General features: G+C 41.2%; 1 protein-coding gene across 1 annotated transcript; it reads right to left on the bottom strand.

Annotated features, from left to right (window-relative positions):
• Positions 1-10213: 10213 nt before the first annotated feature.
• On the bottom strand, positions 10214-11323 carry LOC120106283. The gene is made up of 2 exons (XM_039119263.1): positions 10594-11323; positions 10214-10478 (listed from the first exon to the last, which is right to left on the bottom strand). The coding sequence occupies exons 1-2, from the start codon at positions 11184-11186 to the stop codon at positions 10463-10465; spliced, it is 609 nt and encodes a 202-aa protein (XP_038975191.1). The 5' UTR covers positions 11187-11323; the 3' UTR covers positions 10214-10462.
• Between the last annotated feature and the right edge of the window lie 1253 nt (positions 11324-12576).

Genomic DNA, 12576 nt, shown 5'->3' with positions numbered 1-12576 from the left:
CCTTATCATATGACATGAATTTTTGAAAGTCAAACCATTCTAAAATTTTCACACTATCATACTACGGATCTTGGGCAGGTGATCTATGAGCAACTCGAGGATTGCTTCCAAACATTTGTACATTTGGAGACACATTACAAAATAAATATGAAGACAGATTTTCGCCGGCCAAAACAACAATTAGCCTGCTGAATGCCGGCCAAAACATAAATTAGCCTGCAGAAAAACCTCCTATTGGCTAATGGTCTCAGGATCATAACAAACTGGTTTGTCAAAGCCTCCAAAAGATCCTTCTGACAGTCATCCAAATGATACCTGAACTAAGCGACCATGTCATAGGTATGCCCAACTACCTATGAAAATGACCCCATAATTGGAAGTTGGCTTTCCTGCTAGTCAGCATTCCTTTGGTGAAACACCCCTTGTTGGGTTTCACGATCAACAGCACGACATTTTTGCAAAGATGCAAGCTTTCCACCTGTTCACTTTGGGCACTTGTTACTCCTCCACTACAAGAAAAAGGAGCTTTGGCGACGCTTTTTGAGGCTTTTACCGACGCTTATAAATTTTCTTCCCGATGCTTTTCAAAGCGTCACCAAAGCGTCGGCTATGTCGGAGTGGAAAAAAAATTGCTGACGCGTTTGAAAAGCGTCGCTAAAGGTTATTTTTAGCGACGCTTTTAAGCGTCGCTAAAATTCCTCAACCAGTTCAATTAGCGACGCTTTAAAGCGTCGTCATAAATTTTTTTTACAGAAAAAAAAATATAAAAATACCCAAGAAAACCGCCGCCGAAGCCATCGCCGTGGCCGCCGTCGCCTCCTCATGATCCCCGCCATCTCCACCTCTGCCGCTTCTGGATTGTCCGCCGCTTTTGGTTCCATTCGAATCTGGGGTGTTCCCAGTTGGGCTTCAAGATTTCCACCATTTTGACGATGCTTTTGATCATGTCTTGGCAGTGGCAGACGGGTACCCTTCCGGCTTCGACCTCAAGGCCTTGTCGTCACCACCACCCAGCCTCCAGACCGGGATGCCCGTCGAGGGCCTCCAGGGCAGGGCCGGTGTATCATCAGGCTATCCGCAGAGAAGCCTCAGCGGCCGCACGGGGCCGGGTCCCAGCCAGTCCTCCATGGTTCTCAATGTCGAGCCTCTCATGGCTTTCGGGCCTCCTGACGAGCTCTCGTGCGTGACAGGCGATAACAGATCGTGCAGGGGAAGAGTCGAGATGAACAGCAAGTGCCCGCCTGTGAAGAAAAGCAGCGGCTGCAAAACTCACAAGAAGCCGAATGTAGTGAAGGGGCAGTGGACCCTCGAAGAAGACAGGTACCTATCGGCCTGCACTCTTTCCCCTGATGCATTCCTTTTTTCTTGCATCCTCGATCCGATGTCATTCTAGATCATCATGTACCAAAAGATTATATCAACCTCATGAAACCATTAATTAATTAACCAATTGATTTTCATCGATCAGGGGAATTAATAAACATTCGTCGATTGATTCCACCCTTTTTTTTTTCTCTGAGAGAGAGAAGAATTAATTCTACAGAATTTGACCTACTGATGGATATGTGTGGGATCTTCATGTAGATTGTTAGTGAAATTGGTGGAGCAGTATGGACTGAGGAAGTGGTCGCACATTGCTCAGATGTTGCGTGGGAGGATAGGAAAGCAGTGCAGAGAACGATGGCACAACCATTTGAGGCCTAACATCAAGGTTCAACTTCTTCCTCTGAAAAATTTTCGGGATGCATCATGATCTTCTTTCTTCTTCTTTGCGTTATTGGAAAGCATGCATGTGATTTTATATCATACGTTTCTCCAGAGAGAATTTTTTGTTTGCATAATTAATGAGACTCTTCTTCCCATCTCTTTCCCGCCCTGTTGCTGCTGCTGCTGCTGCTTCTTCTCCCACTTCGACTTCGACTTCGACTTCCTACAGAGAGAGAGAGAGAGGCGATGGGTGAGGAGGGATCGGGGGCTTGGGTGGCCTGAGAAGGCATGAAGCCGACGCCGGAGAAGAGGAAGGAAGCTCCATCGAACTCCATCGATGCCGGAGAAGAGGGATCGGGGGCCTGGGTGGCCGCTCTCTCTCTTTCTCGCTTCTTGGAAGGAATCTAATCAAGAATCGGGAGGGGGTTAGAGATTTGTAAGGGAGGGGGTTTGAGGGATCGGGAGAGGGGAGGGGATTTGTAGAGAGGAGGGGGGAGGGGGCGAGCGGTGGAGAGAGAGGGGGAGGGGGCGAGCGGCAGAGAGAGAAGGGGAGGGGGGCGGCTGGATGGGTTAGGGATCGGGAGGAATTTGCAGGGAGGAGGGGAGGGGGGGATAATGGCCTCCGACGACGCTTTCTAAAGCGTCATTGGGAGGAAAAAAATAAAAAAAAAAAAGGGATTTTTGCTTCCGCCGACGCTTAAAAGCGTCGGCCCAAGCTACGGGTTGCGACGACGCTTATAAGCGTCGGCGGAAGCCAGACTTCCTAAAAAATTACCGACGCTTCTACTTAGCGTCGGCAGACAAAAGTTGGGAAAGATAGTTTTTCTTGTAGTGCTCTAAAGTAGAAGAATCTGCAATAGGATTCTTAAGTTACACCATGGTGGAAATCTGGGAATAACCCTTCATTCTTTGGTGGCGTTCCATTTAATGTCCCACCAGGTCTGCCAAAAACTTGTTTCCCACATTTTCTAGCCAAAATTTGGGATACCAAGTAAATGGTAGTGCGAGGAGACTTGCGCGGCATGTCACCTGTCTATTGCCAGAACTTGAAGAAGATGAGATCGGGTTTAGATGCCTTGAACCCTAAAAAACTTCTGAGGATAACAAAATCCTACCTAAATCTACGGTAAATCTATTGTAAAAACTAATATATGGTAACTAAAGAAGATAATGTAAAAGATAGATTTTATTGTTCTAGAAAAAAGATCCTCTTTCATGGTTACAACCTGATATTTATAGGTGCTTTTGACTAGTAGGATGGGTGCTAAAATTTAGCTTTAGACACTTGTCCTCACAATTGTGTTCCCCAAGCTTGCTACTATTGCCAAAGTAGGTAGTGCTTTCTTTCTTTTCCAGTTATGGATAGTGGAAAGATAGGAGTCACTTCTCATTTTGAACACTTATCTTTGCTATGACATGACACATGGGTTATTTTTTCTATACTTGATAGGTAGTGTTACCCTCCTCTCAGGTCATGGGTTGTAGAGTGTTTTGAACACTTGTCCTTTCTATTATATACCATGTGGACCACTATTTCTACCCATGGTAAGTAGCATGACCTATTCTTCCACATCATGGGTAGTGGTAACAGTTGGCTATTCACCATCTGAAGACTTTGCTCCATTAAGCTCTTATCCTAGGCTGATAACTTTTATCCTTTGGGTATACATCCTAGTTACTCGGCCTGGATATTTAGTGTACCAACATGCATCCATGGTGTATTAGCTTGTACTCTTGGCGTATCGGCCTGCAACCTTGGTGTATCAATCTGCACCCAGATCGATAGGTGTATTGGCCTCCACCCTTAATGTACCAGCCTATACCGTTGGTCTATCGGCCTTCATTCTTGGTACTTCAGCCTTCTTTTCCAGTACTTGGACTAAGATTAGTATCTTTCTAGAAGTAATCAGCCTAGTAACTATGTATTTCATCCAGTTATCCAAGTACTTCAACCTGCTGACTGAGTATAACTTGGCCTACTAGCCATGTATTTCATGCTTCTAGCAGAGTACTTCAGCCTGCTGATTATATTCTTATCTTGTACCTTGGTATTTGATTAAGGGTTTATATCTTTCTAGAATCTTTTATTCAACCTGCAAAAGATATTCCTTCGGGAGATCTACTATTATCCAATCTATACTGGATGGCCTTTCAGGGCCTGTTATTGATCAATCTTCATATCATAAACATTAGTATGGATGTGATGTAAACAAGATGGAAGCCAAGTTATCTCCTGACATAAGTTTGGAGACTTCTTCAACAACTAACTCATCTCATCTTTTTGACTTGGATTTATGGTATCTATAAAAGGACTCAACCTACCCTGTGTGGCATTGGCTTCTCGTATCATCATCAACACAAAACTTCTTGCAGGCTTTAATTAATTATTTTGCCTAGGTGCCGGTCACAAGGTCGTTGTTTCCTTAATAGACAATGATCATAAACTAAATCTCTTTATTTACGAATCAATACTTCTTCTTCCATCAGGAGAAAATTGCATCTCACTCTTATAGGTAGAGGCCCCTAAGAATGATCTGAAGATTTCCAAAGAAACTACTTGTACGTCACCACATCAATGTACCTCTTAATTATTATAAATTTGAAGGTACACTGCTTGGTGATATTCAGGACGATGTCCTTGTGAATCCAAATGAGAAGGTAAAGACATCAATAAGGCTTGGTTTACAACCCAACTTCTAAAATAGACATTCCAATATGAGATTTTTTTTGGTTTTGATGATCTACAAAAGCTCCAATGATACTCCTACTTCATCTGGATGGTCATGTGGAAGTGTTCTTCTCGCCCCTCCAGGCATGCCTTAGTTTCTACCTTAAATTTTCTTACCATCAAGCTCAACTTTGAGTCTACTTGATTCAGTTAAAGCAGCTCCTCAACCTCAATCTCGTTAAGGACCACCTTTCCTTTCTTCCTAGGATCCTTCTTCGATTTCTTTCTCTTTGCCAGAAACTTGGGTGAAGTGTCCAACACCTCCTTAATATGTCAATGACAATTTGTTCCCCCTTCTTGCCTTTCTTGGATCTGTTCTTCTCCACAATTCCAATGCTCTTTATGCTAACTTCACTGATGGTTTCAATTTTGAAGAGTTTTAGCTCTTTTTGGTTCCTCTCGTGGATCCTTTAACATACTTCAGGAAGATTGCATGATCATTAATGAAAATACCAAGTGAGATTGTTTTCTTATGGAACATGATGGTGTAGTCTTTGACAAATTGATCATACTGCTATTACAGATATTGCCACTTGAACCACTGATCTTCCTCATGACTAATTTGGTATAATTGCATCTTAATTAAACTCTTGATTTTAGTGTATGTCAGGTAAAGGTGTTGTTGTTTTTCATATAGGAATTTCACGAGGTAAGGGCATGGGTTGAAATCATAATGTGGGAAAAAGATAACCACTGGTTCCCATAACTATCTCTATCACCACAATCTCCAATGGTTTTGATAATTCGTTCCCCTGATCCCCTTATAATTCCACCATGATGCAACCAAAAATTAGGATTCTCATGCCTCCTGGCCTGCTGCATATGCTGGAACGATTCCAAGTCTTTGGCTTGGTTGGTCATGTTCTGGCTGAATCCTATCTATTTCTTTTTTCTTTCTATACTTCGCGCAAATCACTACAATTGAACCCCACCCTGTTTGATAAGTGTTATGTGATGTTTACATGTTTGACTCTCTTAGATCTAATCCATGCAGCAGTTGTTATCGGGCCATCTAGATTGTTAAAGTGGGGTGTAAATAGATATCTTACTCAAGTGGCTGCAGTTTATCCTAAAGCTTTTTGACCATAAGTTGACCTACCACAAGATAATCTTGAGTTGTAACCTGATGATCAACTCAACTTATTTTAAAATTTGAGTTTCAGGTATCCAAATAAGTAGACTGGTCCATACCTATGACTTAAGCTGTATGCAGCTTCATTTATAGTGCACTTCAAATAGTGACTTAATGAATTTGATTTTAAATTTAAGTTGATAAATAAGAAATAAAGAATGCTAAAGATCATTCTCCAGATCACTGGTTAGTTCTTTAGTCTGATATGGATATTGATGATTCGTTCAGCGGTAGTTAGGACTGTTGGGAATATACTGTCCCAGAAAATTTTAAATCTATAATACTCTACTTCAATAAATAATAGGCAGAAATAGGCTTATAGAAAATAAATAGAGAAAGTGGAAAAATGGAACCCGAGATGCTGAGGCGTGGTATGTTGGTCACTTTCCTTGAAGTAGATTTCGCCGCCTTACAGTGCACTAGGCTTGGATGGCGTTCTACTCCTGAGATACAACAGCCTCTCGCACTGTTCCTTCTGCCTCAATGATTTGCACGGATCAAAGAAGCTTTCGAACCCAGAATCAGTATGCAGCAAGCCCGTTGATTGAAAGAAAAATAGCAAACAGGGAGAATAGTAGTTTTCTGCTTTCAAATTATATATATCTCCTGTCTAATCCGAAGAGGTCTATTTATAGACTTCTTCGGGACAGACGCGACCCAAAACCGATCCAACGGTCAAAACCGGTAAGAAAGTTTGAAAAAACACTGGGAGTATGGCCAGCGGATGCGAGGTCGGTTGCGAAGAGGTGCTATCGAGGAAGCGACGTGGCTCCTCGTGCTAAGGGTGCGAAGCACGACTCATGCGCCTCTTGGCTCATCGCACCTGTTGTCCGACCTCGGCTCCTCTGGGCTCATTGCACCTGTGGTCCGACCTCAGCCTCGGCACCTCGGACGAGCACAGGCACAAGGTACCTCGGACGAGCAGGGCCTCAGTCTCTTGGACGACCTCAGCTCTGGGTCGCATAGGTGCAAGGAACCTCGGACGAGCAGGGCCGACGAGCAGAGGCACGAGCGCAAGGAAACTCGGACGAGCAGGGCACATGCGCAAAGAACCTCTGGTCGCGCAGGCACAAGGAACCTTGGACGAGCAGGGCCTGTGAGGCGCAAGTAACCTCGGACGAGCAGGGCCGAGCGAGCACAGGCTCGAGCGCAAAGACCGTCGGGTCGGACGAGCACAGGCACAGAACCGAGCCTTCACGTAAATAAATCCTCCATATGAGAGATTTAAAAAAGGAGGGAACAGAGATTCGAACCACCTACCTCAAGCACCTCAAGCGGGCACACCAACCATCCACACCACACTCCCTTCTTAACATATATACATAATATATATGTTTTAAGTATGAAAACTTTTAATTATTATTTAATAAAAATCTAACATTCCCCCACCTGATTAAAATGTTTTCAAAAACTATATAAAATAAAAAATAGTCAAACTGGGCTTGTTTATGTCACGACTTCAATAAAGGTAGCTTGCGGCTTTGAACCTTTACCTAGTGAAAGTATATTTTCATCTGAAAGGTATAGTGGTAGCTAAAAAGCTTTGAACCAAATTCTTTGGTTCAGATTTCTATATACTTCACCCATGACAAATGCAAATACTGGGTTCATTATAGGTGGTGCTTTTTCTGGCCTTATGCACCAATATCTCAGTTTCATGAGTGCTCTAGGGGTTAAACCCTTATCCCCATAGACTGCGGCCACACAGTCACACTCACATAGGTGAGTCCTTTAAGGGTGCTCGCAGCACAGCACCTTGCCATAGTCTCGGATTCATTCAGAGTTTTAAACTCTTCCGTATACCTCTGCTGTATTTAGCACTCACATCACAGGGAGAGACCAAATGACATAAAGTCATTTTATTATAGTGCTAACTAATCATTAAACAACTTGTTTTTCCCGTTGAACCTTTCGTCTTGGGATCTCCAGTCAGAAAAGGTTGGGTTGCCATTGTCAATGATTCCTTATGGGTTTCAGTCCCATCCCCTTTGATGTTTCTATGACTTTGCTTCTAGCCAGTCCTTTAGTTAAAGGATCTGCTAGGTTATCTTTAGATCCAACAAATTCCAAAGTTATGATACCATTTTTAATTAGGTATCTAATAGTCTTATGTCTCACACTAATGTGTCTTCTGTTTCTCTTGTTATACTCAGTATTTCTACAAGTATTAATTGCAGCTTCATTATCACATAACAAAGAGATAGCAGGTATAGGCTTTTCCATAATAGGTATTTCAGACATAAGATTCTTAAACCATTCTGCTTCTTGACTTGCAGAATCTAAGGCTACAATCTCAGCCTCCATAGTGGATCTTGTGATCACAGTTTGTTTGGATGATCTCCAAGCAACAGCTGCACCACCCAACATGAATATGTATCCACTAGTTCCTTTTCGATTCACTGAATCAGTGATCCAACTAGCATCACTGTATCCTTCAAGTACAGTGGGAAATCTTGAGTAATGTAAACCATAATATATTGTACCTCTCAAGTATCTAAGTACTCTATCCAGTGCTTCCCAGTGACTAAGACTAGGGCAACTATTAAACCTACTGAGCTTTCCTATAGCATAAGAAATGTCAGGTCTACTTGTATTTGCAACATACATCAGTGTCCCAATAATTTGAGCATATTTCTCTTGGGCCACTGGATCACCTTTATTGCACTTCAAGTTCAAACCATGCTCATAAGGTGTACTCACTGGTTTACAGTTGTACTTATCAAATTTCTTCAATATTTTCTTAATATATTGTGATTGATCAAAAATTATACCATCAGGTATTCTGGTAATCCTGTTACCAAGAATTACCTCTGCTTGACCTAAATCTTTCATATCAAAATTATTAGACAAGAAAGTTTTGATATCAGTCACCATATTCATATCAGTACCAAAAATTAAAATATCATCAACATATAAACACAAGATAATACATGAATCATTTTCTAACTTTGAATATAAGCACTTATCTGATTCATTTGCTTTAAAGCCATAAGAAACAATTATTTTATCAAATTTCCTATGCCATTGCTTAGGAGCTTGTTTTAAACCATAGAGAGATTTGACTAACCTACAAACTTTTCTTTCCTGTCCTTGAGCCACATATCCCTCTGGCTGATCCATATAGATCTCTTCCTCTAAATCACCATGAAGGAAGGCAGTCTTGACATCCATTTGATGAATTATCAAATTATGGATTGAAGCCAGTGCAATTAAAGTACGAATTGTGGTTATCCTAGTCACAGGAGAATATGTATCAAAGTAGTCAATACCCTCTTTCTGAGAAAAACCCTTAGCAACTAATCTTGCTTTATATTTTTCAATAGAACCATCAGGTCTTAATTTCTTCTTAAATATCCATTTACAACCTATAGCCTTACTACCAGGTGGTAAGTCAGTTAAAAACCATGTTTTATTAGTCATAAGTGAATTCATTTCACTATTAATAGCTTCCTTCCAAAACATAGAATCTAATGAGTTCATAGCATCTTTATAAGTTTTAGGATCATCTTCAACCATAAAAGTATAGAAATCAGATCCAAAATCTTTCTTTTTCCTAATTCTTTTCCCTTTACCAAGTTCATTAATATCATTAAGTTCATTTTCATTTTCATTATTAGGAATAATTAGAGAATTAGATGGCGAACTACAAGATGCATCATTAGATCTATTTATTACACGCTTTTCTATTTTATCCTTAAATGGAAAAATGTCTTCAAAGAAAGAAGCATCTTTAGATTCAATTATAGTATTCTTTTCTATGCCATTAATATCAGAACTAATGACTAAGAACCTATAAGTAACACTATTAAGAGAATAACCAAGAAACACAGCATCAAAAGTATTAGGTCCTAATTTTCTTTTCTTGATTAAAGGAATATTAACCTTAGCCAAACAACCCCAAACTTTTACAAAGTTTAGGTTAGGTTTTCTTCCTTTCCAAAGTTCATAAGGAGATTTATTAGAACCTTTAAATAGAACCCTATTAAGCAGAAAACATGCAGTAAGCATTGCTTCCCCCCACCAAACCTCAGGTAAACCTGAGTTGGCAAGCAAAGATCTTACCATATCTTGCAGAGTCCTATTTTTTCTTTCAGCCACTCCATTAGACTGAGGTGAATAGGGAGGTGTAACTTCATGTAGAATTCCATTAACTCTACAGAATTCATTCAAGTCATTAGAGATGTATTCTCCTCCTCTGTCTGACCTGAGAATCTTTATTCTCTTGTCAAGTTGATTTTCTACTAAAGATTTATAAGTCTTAAACATCTCAAATGCTTCATCTTTAGATTTCATTAAATAAACTTGACAATACTTAGAATAATCATCTATGAAGGTAATGAAATACCTTCTACCCCCTTTAGTCAAAGTTCCATTTAGATCACATACATCTGAATGTATTAATTCTAATAAAGTTGAATTTCTATTTATTATTTTAAATGATTTTCTAGGTTGTTTAGATTGAACACAAATTTGGCACCTTTCCTTTTCATTTAATGAAACATTAGGTAATAAACCAGAGCTAATCATTCTTTTAATAGTATTATTATTCACATGTCCTAATCTAGCATGCCAAAGAGATGAAGAACATATTGAAAGCACAATTTTATTATTGTTATCAGAAGAAAAATCCAAAGATACATTATTTATTACATACAAGCCATCACACTCATAGCCTTTGCCTACAAATGTTCCATTCTTTGTTATAATCACTTTCTTAGATTGAAATAACAAAGAATAACCACTTCTATTTAGAAGAGATCCACTGATCAGATTTCTCCTTCCATCGGGCACATGGTACACATTAAATAGTGTAAGCACATTCCCAGACGTAAGCCTTAGAAGTACTTTTCCAGTTCCAAGCACTCGTGCCGAGGTGGAGTTCCCCATAGTTACTGTTAGGCCGCTCCGGACCTGATAAGTAGTAAAAAGGGTATGATCAGTACACATATGAACATTCGCACCTGTATCCACTAACCAATCGGTAGAGCAAATTGCCAAATTTAATTCTGGACTTAAAGTTACATACCGATCATCAGTACTAGTAGGACCAGTACTGGATAGCACCATGTTGGTTTGTGGATTTGCAGGTTGAGAAGGCGCATGTTCATAGTTCTGATACTTCTTCTTCTTCATCCGGCATACTCGAGCCATATGACCGAGTTTTCCACAATTGTAGCAAATCGGCTTCCGATCATTCTTATTGATATGGTGTTTTGGCTTCATAGGTTTTCTTTTGTTTCTAGGTCCACCCTTTTCAAATTTGGAGTTCTTGAACTTATGGGTCTTATTTTGGCTTTCTACAAAGTTCACCTTGGTTAGAAGCTCAGGATTCATGAGTTGCTCATTATCTTTCTCAAGGTGTTGTTCTTGGATCCTAATGGCAGACAATAGAGTTTTCATTGTCATATCCTCGGTTTTATGTTTCAGGGATAACCCAAAGTCTTTCCAAGAAGGTGGGAGCTTGTCAATGGTACAAGCAACTTGAAGGCTCTCAGTTATTCCCATTCCCCTTAAGCCTAACTCATGATAAATCACTGTTAACTCATGGGCTTGGTCAACTACGGGCTTGGTGTCAACCATCTTATAAGACAGGAATTGACTAGCAGCATACTTGTCCATTCCGGCATCTTGGATACCATATTTCTTATTAAGATCATCCCAAATCTCCTTGGAGGTTTTAAAAGTGCAGTAGACATCAAAAAGGGGATCAGTAAGATAGGACAGAATCCTTCCCCTACACAGGTAGTCTTTCTTCTTAAATTCCTCCAAGTTACAAGTTCTAGCTGGTTTATTCTCTTCCTCATTTGGAGGAGAGTCAAAGATTATGGAAAATAACCCAAGTGTGGTTAAGAAGATTTCCATCTTCTGTCTCCAACGTTTAAAGTTATTTCCATTAAATTTTTCAGGAGGAACCGGGTCACTTGCATTGGCCATTGGGGTAACTCTAAGTACTAGCCTATTATATGTAGGAAGAAAATCTACTTCAAGAATGTTGGGAATATACTGTCCCAGAAAATTTTAAATCTATAATACTCTACTTCAATAAATAATAGGCAGAAATAGGCTTATAGAAAATAAATAGAGAAAGTGGAAAAATGGAACCCGAGATGCTGAGGCGTGGTATGTTGGTCACTTTCCTTGAAGTAGATTTCGCCGCCTTACAGTGCACTAGGCTTGGATGGCGTTCTACTCCTGAGATACAACAGCCTCTCGCACTGTTCCTTCTGCCTCAATGATTTGCACGGATCAAAGAAGCTTTCGAACCCAGAATCAGTATGCAGCAAGCCCGTTGATTGAAAGAAAAATAGCAAACAGGGAGAATAGTAGTTTTCTGCTTTCAAATTATATATATCTCCTGTCTAATCCGAAGAGGTCTATTTATAGACTTCTTCGGGACAGACGCGACCCAAAACCGATCCAACGGTCAAAACCGGTAAGAAAGTTTGAAAAAACACTGGGAGTATGGCCAGCGGATGCGAGGTCGGTTGCGAAGAGGTGCTATCGAGGAAGCGACGTGGCTCCTCGTGCTAAGGGTGCGAAGCACGACTCATGCGCCTCTTGGCTCATCGCACCTGTTGTCCGACCTCGGCTCCTCTGGGCTCATTGCACCTGTGGTCCGACCTCAGCCTCGGCACCTCGGACGAGCACAGGCACAAGGTACCTCGGACGAGCAGGGCCTCAGTCTCTTGGACGACCTCAGCTCTGGGTCGCATAGGTGCAAGGAACCTCGGACGAGCAGGGCCGACGAGCAGAGGCACGAGCGCAAGGAAACTCGGACGAGCAGGGCACATGCGCAAAGAACCTCTGGTCGCGCAGGCACAAGGAACCTTGGACGAGCAGGGCCTGTGAGGCGCAAGTAACCTCGGACGAGCAGGGCCGAGCGAGCACAGGCTCGAGCGCAAAGACCGTCGGGTCGGACGAGCACAGGCACAGAACCGAGCCTTCACGTAAATAAATCCTCCATATGAGAGATTTAAAAAAGGAGGGAACAGAGATTCGAACCACCTAC

Source organism: Phoenix dactylifera, unplaced genomic scaffold, assembly GCF_009389715.1.
Source record: "Phoenix dactylifera cultivar Barhee BC4 unplaced genomic scaffold, palm_55x_up_171113_PBpolish2nd_filt_p 000516F, whole genome shotgun sequence".
Lineage (NCBI taxonomy): Eukaryota > Viridiplantae > Streptophyta > Magnoliopsida > Arecales > Arecaceae > Phoenix > Phoenix dactylifera.
The sequence above is the reverse complement of the archived record's forward strand: the minus strand, read 5'-3'. Positions and strand labels throughout refer to the sequence as shown.